The sequence below is a fragment of the Corylus avellana genome, chromosome 5 (genome assembly GCF_965113065.1).
Source record: "Corylus avellana chromosome 5, dhCorAvel1.hap1.2, whole genome shotgun sequence".
NCBI lineage: Eukaryota > Viridiplantae > Streptophyta > Magnoliopsida > Fagales > Betulaceae > Corylus > Corylus avellana.
In genome coordinates this window covers 9,911,289-9,924,565 of record NC_142494.1, presented here as the reverse complement: position 1 = coordinate 9,924,565, position 13,277 = coordinate 9,911,289, and the positions used below count along the sequence as shown (strand labels likewise).

At 34.3% G+C, this 13,277-nt stretch overlaps 1 protein-coding gene across 1 annotated transcript; it reads left to right on the top strand.

Moving 5' to 3' along the window:
• Positions 1-6,747: 6,747 nt before the first annotated feature.
• Positions 6,748-12,931, top strand: LOC132181817 (glutamate receptor 2.8-like). The gene is made up of 5 exons (XM_088516175.1): positions 6,748-7,087; positions 9,490-10,772; positions 11,051-11,363; positions 11,986-12,383; positions 12,584-12,931. The coding sequence occupies exons 1-5, from the start codon at positions 6,781-6,783 to the stop codon at positions 12,929-12,931; spliced, it is 2,649 nt and encodes an 882-aa protein (XP_088372301.1). The 5' UTR covers positions 6,748-6,780.
• The last annotated feature ends 346 nt before the right edge of the window (positions 12,932-13,277 follow it).

Below are 13,277 nucleotides of genomic sequence, written 5' to 3'. Positions count from 1 at the left end.
CTCTTGGCCTCTTCCAAATTGAATATCCCAACATCTCACTTGCCACTAAACCAAGGGACGATTTGTATTAACAACTTTGCCATCTAGTGTTAATGTCTAACAAATTAAAGTGTACCTGTTGGGGATTAATTATGGGTGGACTTCACTCAATCTGCCTTTACATGGAAGCTAATGAGGCCATCTGCCTTTACATTGAAACTAATGAAGCCATCAAAGGAAACAATCTTAGGATTTTGTCCACACGAAAATTATACACCCATATGACCATTAATGTGACCTACATGGTAAATTATGGCGTTATCAATGCTACACATATTGGGCAACGAGTCTCTCCCATAAAAAGTGGTATACCCTTAGGTATAAAATATGCTCACATATATGTTGATTCTCTCATAAACTATCGTATCAGTTTTCTCAGATAACTTTTACTTAGGGTTGAATATCAGTGAAATTGGCAAGGGTAATGGTATTTACCAACTTTATACTGACAAGAATAAGTTTTGACTATTTCGATTAAGTCGATGAAGTCGGTTAGTCATGGGCCTTTTATATTAGACCAAACTTGTTTTTATGGGCCAAAATGAATTGTTTTTGGGCCCAAATGGATATGTTTTTGGTTTAAACAAGTGATGTGAAAAACTATTGAGGGTCAAATTCGGTTAAGTCGAATCGATTCAGTAAACCGACAAAATAAAAATTTTACCGCCTACCAAACCAAATCGATGTTGAAACAATATTTTTATTTTGACTACCGATTATTGGAAGTCAATAGGCGGTTAGTAGCGGTTTGGTGGCAGTCGATAGGCAGCAGTTGAATATTCTGCCCATTCTTACTTTTATTGACTTGGGTGTCAGAGTGGTAATGGTTGAAGGATTGATAAGCTTTTTGACGACGACTTTCTTGTTTTGTAAGAGGAATTCCATCATTGGCATAACCATCCAAAAATCTGTATCAACATTGGAGAAGTGAAGTTGCACAGAAGTAGATATACAAATTAAAAACTGCATATTTGAATGTAGAACATGTGTTCAAAGAATAACTGTACTACAATGAAGATGATGGTGCTTGTTGTAAGCACTCAAACTAATAACTTTGAACGGTTGGACCTTTGGGATAACTTTGAACGGTTGGACCTTTGGGATGATTTTGGGCAGTCAAACCTTTTGGATGGTGGAAAAGCTTGAAATTCTTAGCAATGAGCTGATTAATTAAACTATCGTGGTAGAAATATCATTACTCAATGTACAAATACAAGGCACCTTCTTAAATTTGTGAGTAAGACTTATCATTTAGAAATTATTAAAAGAATCCACCAAGTATGTACATAACCTAAACTATTGGGACAATTTGTCAGCAATCCAAAAATAATCCACAACTTGATATATCTAAATAAGCCACTATTAATGTCTTGACCAATTCAACAATGCTGTTGTAATCAAACTTACTTTCTCCAGCTTGAAGTCTAGATGGTTTGAAAAGAAACCATGTGCATGGTGTAAGATACAGGAAAGCCATTTGATTCTTTCTATTCCACGGAATAAAATAGAGAAATATTGATAAAATATCCTCGGGCTTCTTTTATTTTTTACAATAAAATTTGTAATTCAAATTTATGATCATTTTAAATAAGACAATGTCGTGTCTTTCTTTTTCATGATGAGGCAACAGTAGCAAAATTGTTTTAAAAATAGGATTACTGAATGTACCAATGCAAGGTACCTTAAAGACTTAGACACTTAAATTATGTTGTTTTATTCTGCGATGATTTAAATTAAATTAGTGAACAAATCCATCAGGAATTTACTAATTAATCCAAACTACTGGGACTGTTTGTCAGCATTCATTAAAGAAACTAAATCACCAACTTATTCTTTCAAGTTAGTATATCTAAATGGGCCAATAATTATACCTTGACCAATTCAATAATGTATTTTTAATCAGGATTAATTTGTACCCCATGTGAAATCTGTTAAGATTATTTGAAAGTGAAGTATGCAAGATGCAGGAAAGTAGTCTGATTCTTTCTGTTCCACTACATAAAATACAATATTGTTGCTAGATTTTGTACTGCTTCTGCAGCATTTTGTTTAATTATTCACTAATACATGTTGGAGAAGCAAGATTTTCTATTGCTATGATTTTGAATGTAAAGTAAATTTTTAATTTGTGAAGAGAGGCTTTGCTTATAGCATGTTATGTGCATAATATAAATATCGTAATATAAAATATAAATATATTTTCTAGACCAAATATTTCCTTTGCAATTTGTAAACATTTTAGATATACTACCAATCATAGTACGGAACATTAGAAGCAAATGGTATAGTCCTTGGGTACTACAAAAGAGCAATTGGATTATGAATTTATTATGCCAATTTTGCATCAGTACTAGAAGGATACACCAATCCTAGTTGGATCACTAGTGTGAGTCATAACAAGGCCAGCTACCTTTGCTGGTGTTGCAGTTTCATGGGCTTTAAAGAAACAGAAGTGCATTTCAAATTGAACAATACAATATGAATTTATAGCCTTGGCATTTGTGGGCAAAGAGGTAAAATCGCTATGAAATTTGTTATTAGATATAAAGTTATGGCAACAATTGATTTCAACCATTTCTTTGCACTGTGATAGTGAAGCTACTATGCATGTCAAGGACATGAGTATTGCCATAAACCATTATCCCACCATACTAACGTGACATTGTCAATCAGCCTTTGATTTTTTTTTTTTTTTTTAAGCTTTAACAAGGGCATATATAAGGGTGGGTTAACAATGCCATGCCAATATATTAGGACAGTGTCTTCATCTGTACATAGTACACCCGTCACAAAATAACATTGAATTCAAGGCTAAATACAATACAAATATCTCTGTGACCGTTGGTCAAGCCCGTATGAAGCTCATGACCATTATATCGCACATATTGGTGTACCATATTATACGATGCAAATATTTTCATTTATTCAGAAACCATACAAAAACGTTTATCCATTTGAAGCAATTTAAACATGTCATAAAATCAGTAGGCTTACGACATATTATTTGAAAAGGAAAACATGCTCAGTTTACTAACATATCATATATTGTATTAAAAACAGTTTTGTAAGCATTTACTTACCTCAATTGCTCATCCACAAACTCCGACATTTCAAACTCCTCATTACTGCGAAACATACCCTAATACTATATACAATACACTTGAGAGTTTTAATCCATGCACGTGAAAACCCTAATCATGCCGTCGGTACACTAATCTATGCTTAAAACGCTAATTACCCATTTCTGGTCACTATCGAACGTTCAGCTTCAAAGTCGATTGTTTGGCCAATAATGTTTGAAGGTTCGGTCAAATGCAGTTGAACGTTGATGAATGGCATAATGCATAAAAGACCCAAAACTTCTACTCAGTTCGCATTCTAACTTAACCAAAGCTCCTGATCACTTTATAAAATCATATTAAATCATAACGACATAATAAAAGATGAAAATCACGAACATGTCCATTACTTTTTGGAAAACTAATTACCTATGTGTGATAAATCATAGAACTATCATAGCGACTCGTAAAATGTAAGGTAAACAGTAAGGTCAGTACACTAATAACATGAAAAACAGGTTTGAGGTTCAAGGATTACCTTATCAAGGATGAACTACACCTATGCCACTCTCTCTCTTGACCATTCTTGCATTCCGGCACTTAATTTAAATCATGAGTGTTGGTTTTATAAAGCGAGATTTGACAAATAGTTGTGTTTATTTTATTTTATAATTTTATTGTTTTGAGGTATTACAATATGTGCGGCCAAGTAAATACTTGATAGATCCATTCACTATGGAACTCTCGAGAGATTTAGTGAAAGGTACATTATCTAGTGGAATGAGGTTAAAAGATTTCATTTAAAAGTCACCTATAATAGGAACCCAACCTTACACTATTTACAAATAGTTTAAGGTTTAAAGAGTAATAAGAAATTATAGTTAAATAGTTGACATAACACCAAAATTTTATGATTTATTATGATAACCCATTTTAAGATGTTTAGTGCTAGATGAGTGTTACAATAAATGAAGGATGATGATTGCTAGATTCTTAATGAAATCAATAATTCTCCAAGACAGTAAAAGAACTTCACTTATATGAACATAGGAAGTAAGATAAATTTTAAGGTTTACTTTTGTAAATGGTAATAAAAAAAACCCAAGATGGAGTGTGTGTGTGTGTGTGTGTGTGTGTGGTATTTTCGTTGTGTGTGTGAGGTATTTTCGTTCCTAATATATAAAGCCTTGGTGTATGACTAGGCCACCATTGACTTCGTTAGAAATTTAAAATTCTTACATTAATTGAAGGTTTAAATCCAAAAATACATTCGTGTATGCACGAGGATATATATTAGTATTTGACTCACCATTTAGTATCACAATTTAAGTGGGGAGTGTTATAAACTTTCTTAGATTGTGATATCAAACATGAGTTTAATGGCTCATGGGTAAGGATAAATCTTAAGAACTTAGGGGGGAGGGGTTAACTTAAGAGTGTATTTGGCATTGCAATTTTGCATATCAAAAGTGCGATTTTAAACCAAATTGTAAAAAATGTATTGTTTGAGAGTACATTTTAAAAAAATTACGATTTGAAAATGTAAAAAAGTTAGCATTTTCAAATCGCAGGAATATGGGGGTGTGTTTTTAAAAATGTACGATTTTAAAGGCTAAACATTGATTTTACCAAATGTTTAATTGTGTTTTTAAGAATTACATTTTCAAATCGCAAACCCAAATAAACCCTACATGGTAATTAGAAGTTCATTCAATTTAATGATTATAAGTTCATTTAGTTCAACTTCAAAAGCAAATCTTCCTAATCATCCAGAGAACGGTATGCAAATACGCTGATGAGATGCTCAGTCAGCTCAGCAACGTTGTTTTGGTAACCATATCATTATATGCGATTAGTGGTTTCGTTGACCGGATACCAAAGTGATTATGTGGATGGTAGTTAGTTACAATTAATAACCGCCTATTTGTACAGTCTTATCGCGAACGCGACACAAACTCAATACGAAATTAGCGAATTAGGGTTAAGGGGTTTGACCTGTTTAATAAAATTGGTCAGATTAAAGTTGACCTATATAGTCTTATACATATACTTTGACATAACCTGAACTCAACATTATTGTTAGCCATTTTTGACATGACCCATGAACCTAATAAGAACCCAACACGAAATTAGCAGGTTATGATTGATGAGTCAGACCCATTTAATTAAATGAGGCAGGTTAAGGTTGACCTATATAGTCTTGTACTCATTCTTTGATATGACCTAAACCCAATGCCCTAACAACAATTGCCACTCTAGCCTCCGCCCAACCTTGCCAATAGCTGGCCAACTCAGCCCAACTTCGTCTCCGGTGGCCTTCTGCCTTTATTTGCCACCCCCAAGGGGTAATTGGTCACTAATTTGGGATATTATTTTATTAGTTAGGGTATTTTAGAAAATGCTTTCGAAATCTAGTTCCATTTCAGTTAGGAAATTTGTTAATTCAAGTTACGAAACTAATGAATTGGAATGAACATTTGATGCAGAATAGTTTATGAGGAGACCAATCACAATGGCATGTTCATATCTTGTGATTCTAACATCATATGGAGGCAAATTTGGTTGCTTTAGAAAGTGTCATTGAAAGGCCTACAATTTTGAATTTTCATGAAAATTTCTTAATTCAAAACTTTGCTAAGTTTAAAGTGTCTATGAATAGAAATATGAATATCCGTTTCACAAAGTTGTGATAAGGCTCTTTTGTAATTCTTTTTTTAGGATAGTGAACCTACTTCTATTTAAACTCAATAAGAACGATTGACTACCAGAGTTGAAGTATTTTTAATTTTTCTCAATAAGAAACACTTTGGAAATGATTTTTCATTAGTGTTTATATAATTCTTAGATTTTTCTAGGATTTATAGAAAGGTTGTGAGTATGGGTGGTAATTTGTGCTTGCATATCGAGTTCGGGTTGTGTTGATGTATGAGTATAAGACTATATAAGTCAACCGTAACTTGACTTATTTAATTAAACATGTTAGACCCCACAACCTGAACCCCTAAAATTTGTATGAGGTTTGTGTCCAATTTGTGAGTTCTTTAAAACATTGTGTGCCCTGAATGTCATTTGTTGGATTTGAATCGTGTTAAGATATGAGTATAAGACTTTATGAGTCAATTTTAACTCAACCTATTTAATTAAATATGTCAGACCTTTTAACCTTAACTCGCTAATTTTATGTTGGGTTCCTAAGTCGTATAAAAACTTGTTGGCCTTAGTTGTGTGAGTTATAGTGCTTGTAGATTCGGCTTGATACTATGCCACACCCAATCATTATTCTATTCCATCTTCTTTTATTCCTAGTAATACTCATTCTTAGGAATTATTTTTCCATTACAAAAAAACGTTAGACAACGGTTACTATGCAATATTCTGGCATTGACTTTGAGAGAAGATTCACAAGGCGAAAGTGAGGTAGTATTGGGATTTGAATCTGCCTCCCTTAGACACGATCAATTGTCTACCAAAAGCTTGAAGTCAACTTATTATACTATCACTCTAATGCCTTGCTTGTAAATATTTGAAAAGTTCTGCATACGCATCATCTGTTTTGTTATTAAATCATAAGGCAAGAACTTTGAAGAAGTCCATTTATGGAGATTACGGAGAAGCCACTGCGATATTGACATGATTCAGGTAATCAATATATATATATTCTGACTCTCTGAGTCAGTGTAAAATGCCCAAAAGAGCAGGAGAAATGCATGCAATCCACTGTTTATTTATCTTCTTGTTCATCTTGGTATTTAGTTCTTCAAATGGCACGTCCAACGCCATGGATGATGCTTTGGAGAAACGCCAACTTGACTGCAAGCTCAGTTTAGGTGCTGTTGTAGATTACACTTCCCTTGCCGGAAAAAAAGAGAAAGTAGCAATGGAGATGGCGCTTAAGGATTTTTATGCCCGGAGAACGAGTCTCCGGCAATATTACCCAACTCTACATGTGAGAAACTCTCGAGGAGACCCCATCGGAGCAGCCTCTTCTGGTGAGAACTGCTTTTCCTTGTCTTGCTTCTTCTTAATTCATGTCAACACGCATTTTCTCCACAAGTATGAATTCTCTGGTGCTAATTGATCAACAATAATTTTACATATCGAAGATCAATTATACCATACATGCATGTGATTGATAAACACAATGATATGTATAGTTATCTCATGATCATGTATCGAAGATCAATTATACCATCCATGCATGTGATTGATAAACACAATGATATGTATAGTTATCTCAAGATCATGAATTTGTTATCAATATGCTTGGCTAACTGTAATTATTCACATAGACAGTACACCAATACAATAATCATCACATATCGCACAAGAGAATTTTTTTAATGTACTGCTCATATTTGTTCATCCATGAATACTTTTCTATCCTTATTGACCCATCATCGGAAGGATTATTTTCAAAATAGATGAAAAACAAGAAAGATAAAATATTGGTGTTTTTCAACAAATGGAGAAATTGGTGTCACACTGAGATAATGGTCACCACAAGAGAAGAGTAATCACAACTCATAAAGAAAAAAATTTGTTAATTCATCAATTCTAATCCGTCTCTTTGGAAGTAGAAATTTAAAGAACACTTAAATAAACAATGACAAAAAGCTTAACTCTAATTTGATTGACTTTGAGACAAGCTCATTAATGAATTGCAAAATACCACTCACTCTCATACTATAAAATTAAATATATTAAGAACCTAATTAATATAACCTAAATTAAACTACTAATCTAATTAAAACTAAAAAACTCAATTATTTGTTTTCATCCCGCATTATTCTACCCTTTTTTTGAAAAAATAATAAAAAAAAAAAATCTAAGAGTTGAAGACATTTGTTTTTAGAGAAATGGTAGGGGTCAATAAGTTTATCATATTTGACCCATATTTGCTTACAAATTTAATAGATCAACCATTATAATTGTGGGGTCCACAGAAATACACAAATCTAATAATTGATTTATAAGATGAGATAGGCTAAATATGAGAAAAATATTAACCTATAGCATTTCTCTCTTTCTCTCTCTCTTTCTTTTTTTTAGTAGCCCATTTCACCAATTCTTGGAAAGAGCTCGGAGGACTTCTTGTTGACACCTGGACGTGTTCTTGTCACTACATATTGTTGTTCACGGCTTGTCATCCTGCTTATGTTCCTTTGTATTTCACTTGATGACTGAAAACTACACAAAACAAGACTATTTTCTTTTTCTTTCCCACCAAACAAATGTAACGAGATCCAATTGATAGGAAAAGATAAATTTAATCGCTTAATAGTGGAGTCAAAGGTTTGAACTTATAATGTTTGGCTCTGATACCATTTTAAGTCATCACTTATTCGAAGGTTAAGCTAATAAAAAAGTTAATTTAATCACTTAATTATTACTGTAACAATTCGTGGTTGGGCGGTAGGACAGCCAACTAGGGTAGCACAGTGGTTGGCGGCGCGTCTTGGATGTTGAGTGCGGTACTTTCAGGCTGTGGCAAGCAGAGTGAAGGCCTGTAGGTGACAAGTGCAGCGGTTATGTAGTCGCCGACACTTCTAGGATGACGGTTGAGATGTTGCTGTCTAGATGGAACTATAGAAGAGTTGGAGAGATTGGTGGGCAAGATTTGCAGTGATTTGTGTCGCAGTAGTGTGCAACCGAAGGTTGTAGTTCCGACGTGGGTTTGGCAAAAGATCGAGGCTTTGGGATTTTGTTTGGGATTTTGTTTGGAATTTTTCTTTGGTTTCTTTTGATTTTTGAATGAGAATGATATATAGGGGGTGTATAAGTCAGATTGCCAATGACTGATTTTGGGGCTGTTAGCTTGCGATGGCTATTGGTGGGTAGGATGTTTGGATGGATTTGTCACAAAACACAAATAGTTTATCATATTTACTAGCAGATCATCCCTTTGTTGTTGCGAAAGTAGGCCGCTCCCATATTGCCTCGTGCTTCGTGTGGTCATCCTGGTATAGCGTATGTCTTCTTAGTAGGGACTTTTGCGTCTAATACGAAACTTGATGCAACACAAGAAAAACAAAGAATTGACGTCTCATCAAACAGAGAAATTGGTGTCATGCACCATGGGAAAGGCGTTTTAGTGCAAGAGAAGAGTAATTACAACTTATAAAGAACAAAATCTGTTTATTCATTAATTTTCATGTGTCTATTGGAGTACAAAAGAAAACTTAAAATAGAAAATGACAAAATCCTAACCCTAATCTAACTAATTTTTTGCTAAATCCATTATTGAATTACAAAATAACATTAAACTCTTAAAATATAAATTAAATACTAATAACCAAATTAATAAAACTAATAATCTAAATCAAACTAAAAGATCATTTTTTTTTCCATTATGCACATTAATTGGAATGTAGACTCACAATTTTGATTGCAGCTAAGATCCTCATTAAGAAGCATCACGCAAGGGTAATCATTGGCTTTAGAGCATGGCAGGAGGCAGTCTTTGTTGCTCAGCTTGGCAATGAATCCCAAGTTCCTATTGTATCACTGTCAAATGAGGCCCCACTTTGGGCCTTTTCCCAATGGCCATTCCTGGTTAGTGCAGCTCGCAACGTAGATGCTCAGATGAAAGCTGTAGCAGCTATAATTCAGAGTTGGCAATGGCGACAAGTTAACATCATCTATGAAGACTTCAACCCAGTTGCGAGTGGCATAAATCCCAACATCATTACCGCTATACAAGATGTCGACGCAGAGATTAATGAACTTGTGGCTCTCTCCCCTTTCTCTCCTTACACTTATATATCTAAAAAATTGGAGAGCCTAAAAAATGGACAATGTAGAGTTTTCATTGTTCACACTTCCATTACATTAGCCACTAAAATCTTCAAGGAAGCTAGTGAGATGGGAATGATAGGGAAAGACTTTGTGTGGATCACCACCAATGACATTACAAGTCAGATAGATTCACTTAATGCATCATCCATTACCTCGATTCAAGGTGTCTTGGGAGTGAAGACCTACTTTTCCACCCCTAATAAACGCTCAAAAGATTTCCAATCTCGATTTCAGGTTATGTTTCGTTTACAATATTCTAATGGGCCACTTCCAGAACCAGGAACTTCTACTTTGCAGGCCTATGATGCTGCATGGGCAGTGGCTCTTGCATTAGAGGGAAATCTATATTCAAAAAGTAGTGGTTGTGTGGATAAAATGAATGGACAAGAGTTGTTAGAAAAAATATTGAAAACCAAATTTGAGGGCCTGACTGGTTTATTCAATTTTAGTACTGAGCGGAAATTGGTTCCAGTTCACATTTTTCAAATAGTTAATGTTGCCGGAAAAAGTTACAGGAAACTTGGATACTGGACGGAGGGATTGGGCTTCTCAGAGAGCATCCATAAGTCAAGCATTTACAACAAATCGATGAGCATTCTAGGACAAGTGTTTTGGCCAGGCGGCCCCTGGTCAGTGCCAAAAGGATGGGTGATACCAACTAGTCATTCATACCGACTGAAAATAGGAGTACCTGCGAAGAGCACATTTAGAGAATTTGTGAATGTGACATATGATCATCTTGGGGGCGACCCAATCATCAATGGATTTTCCATCGAAGTCTTCAAAGCCACATTAGCACTTCTTCCATATCACTTGCCATATGATTTTATACCATTTGAAGGCACCTATGATTCTTTGGTGGAGCAAGTTCACGTTAAGGTAAAATATTACTTATCTACTACAAACATTTTATACTACATGCCCATTTAAACAGTATACTAAACACTTGTTCTTGCTTAACTTTGCTTTGTATTAACACAAATGACTATTAGATCTAATTAATGATTACAACATTTCAAAATGGCTTCATTTGGCATGTTAGGGTAATTTTTTACAAGTTGAACACCTTTATGTCTTTAAAAAGCTTGGTAGAGTGAAATGAAAAATTTGCACCTTTGTAGTTGCCTCAGCTGAATTTTTACCTTGTATTTGTGAAGAATCTTGATGCAGTTGTTGGAGATACAGCTATAGTTTCCCATCGTTGTGAATATGCAGAATTTTCTCAACCGTATGCTGAGTCGGGTCTCCAGATCTTGATATACATAAAACCTAAAAGATCAGAAAGAGCTTGGTTATTCCAGAAGCCATTCACCACCTACTTGTGGGCCTTTACAGGGATCATTAATGTTTATAATGGATTTGTGGTATGGTTGATAGAGCGGAATCACCACCCAAATTTTCGAGGCAATATACGCAACCAAATTGGAACCATGCTTTCCTTATCCTTCACAACATTGTTCTCACTACAAGGTAAGCATATTTATCTTCCTTATTTGTTTCTCTTAATTACTTACATTAAGCCTTTAAACAATTTAAACTACAAAGATAGTAACAATTAAAGTTCCACATGTTCCTCCCTTTCTTTTTTTTTTTTTCAAAAGTAGGGGTGTTAGAATATTAATTAAAATATTAAATTTACTATCTCCTATAAGCTCAAGCATTTTGAATAATTGTTATTTATCATTGTATTAGAGACAAAATCTTGAATTCAAATCTTGTCTCCATTAATTAAGTATTCTACGTATTGGGTCTCATTTATTATAAGAGAGTTTGATCCCACACTTGAGGAATAGTGTTAGAATATTAAATGATTTAATTTATCATTTCATATAAGTTTAAGCGTTTGGAATAAGTGGGATGTTATACTTTAAAGTCATTGAAATCTACGCAACAAAGATATCAACACTACTCTGTGTGAGACACAAAAGAAGTTTCCAGTAATACAATGAATCTGAAATAAATTAAACTACATTAGCTGGAGAATCCATAAATAGTGTACAAGCTATGGAATGCTACATAACTATTTCCTTGATCTCATGTATGTTATGTCCCTCAAAACTAGGAAATCATGAAGTCATGTGTTTACTTGTAGGAGTGAAATTACACAGCAATTTGTCACGGATGGCTATGGCAGTATGGCTATTTGTTGCATTAGTCATCACACAAAGTTTCACTGCCAGTCTAACAACATTGCTTACCATTCAAAGACTTGATCCAATAAAGGTCGACATCGAGACACTTAAAAAGAGTGGAGCCAAAGTTGGGTGTGATGCGAATTCCTTTGTTGTGAAATATTTGGAGGAGGTCATAGGTTTTCATCCGAACAACATAAAGAGAATGCATACAGAAGATGATTATCCACAGGCTCTCATGACGGGAGAGATAGCAGCAGCCTTTCTTGAGGTCCCATATGTTAAAATGTATCTTGCTAAATATTGTGATGGTTTCACCACTTCGGGACCAACATTCAAAGTTGGAGGCTTCGGATTTGTGAGTGCCCACTAAGCCATCATTTGCTTTGAATTACTCTTTCATTTTGCTTTCCCAATTAAAAGTCTTTTTTTGGATATACATTTTTATATTTCTGGATATACATTTCCAGAAATATAAAAAACAGACATATAAAAGAGTGAAAAGTTGCAAGCGCTTAAAGTTTATGTGTGGTCTAAAAGATTATTCTCATGTCTTAGGCTTTTGCGAGGAGTTCTCCTTATCTACCTGATATTTCCGAAGCAGTTCTTAAAGTGTCTGAAAGTGGAAAATTGCAAGAGCTTGAGCGTTCTTTAAACTCATCCTTCAACTGCTCCACCGCTCAACTTGTTGATAATCATGATAGTCTTGGAATAAATAGTTTTTGGGGCCTCTTTGTCATCACCGGAGGAACATCCACCATTGCTCTTTTGATATTCATCTTTCATTATCTTCGGCAAAGATGGTATCAACCTTCTTCCAATGAACAACAACATCATAGCCCCGCTAACGATGAATTATTGATGTTTGGTCCTGAAATGGAAAATCGATATCAACAATATTTGTAACAAAGAGGTGAGTCAACAACACACGTTATAGCTACTTAGATCATTTAGTTCAATGCTAAATCTGGATCGAACCTCTAGATTTAGGGTCTAATTGTTTGCTTAGGATTTTTTCGCTTCTCAAATTGAATGCTAGATTGATGTAATATATTGTAACAGATACGATAGATGAGTATGGTTTTAACTGTTGGGAATATGAGTGCAAAAACATACTAGCGCAACGCAAAAATAAAAATTATCATACCAAGATCGAACTTTAATGAGAACATGTGAACAACTATACTATTTTAAAATAAGAAGAAAATATACTTTAGTTCCCTAAACTATAACCGCATTTTCATTTATGGCT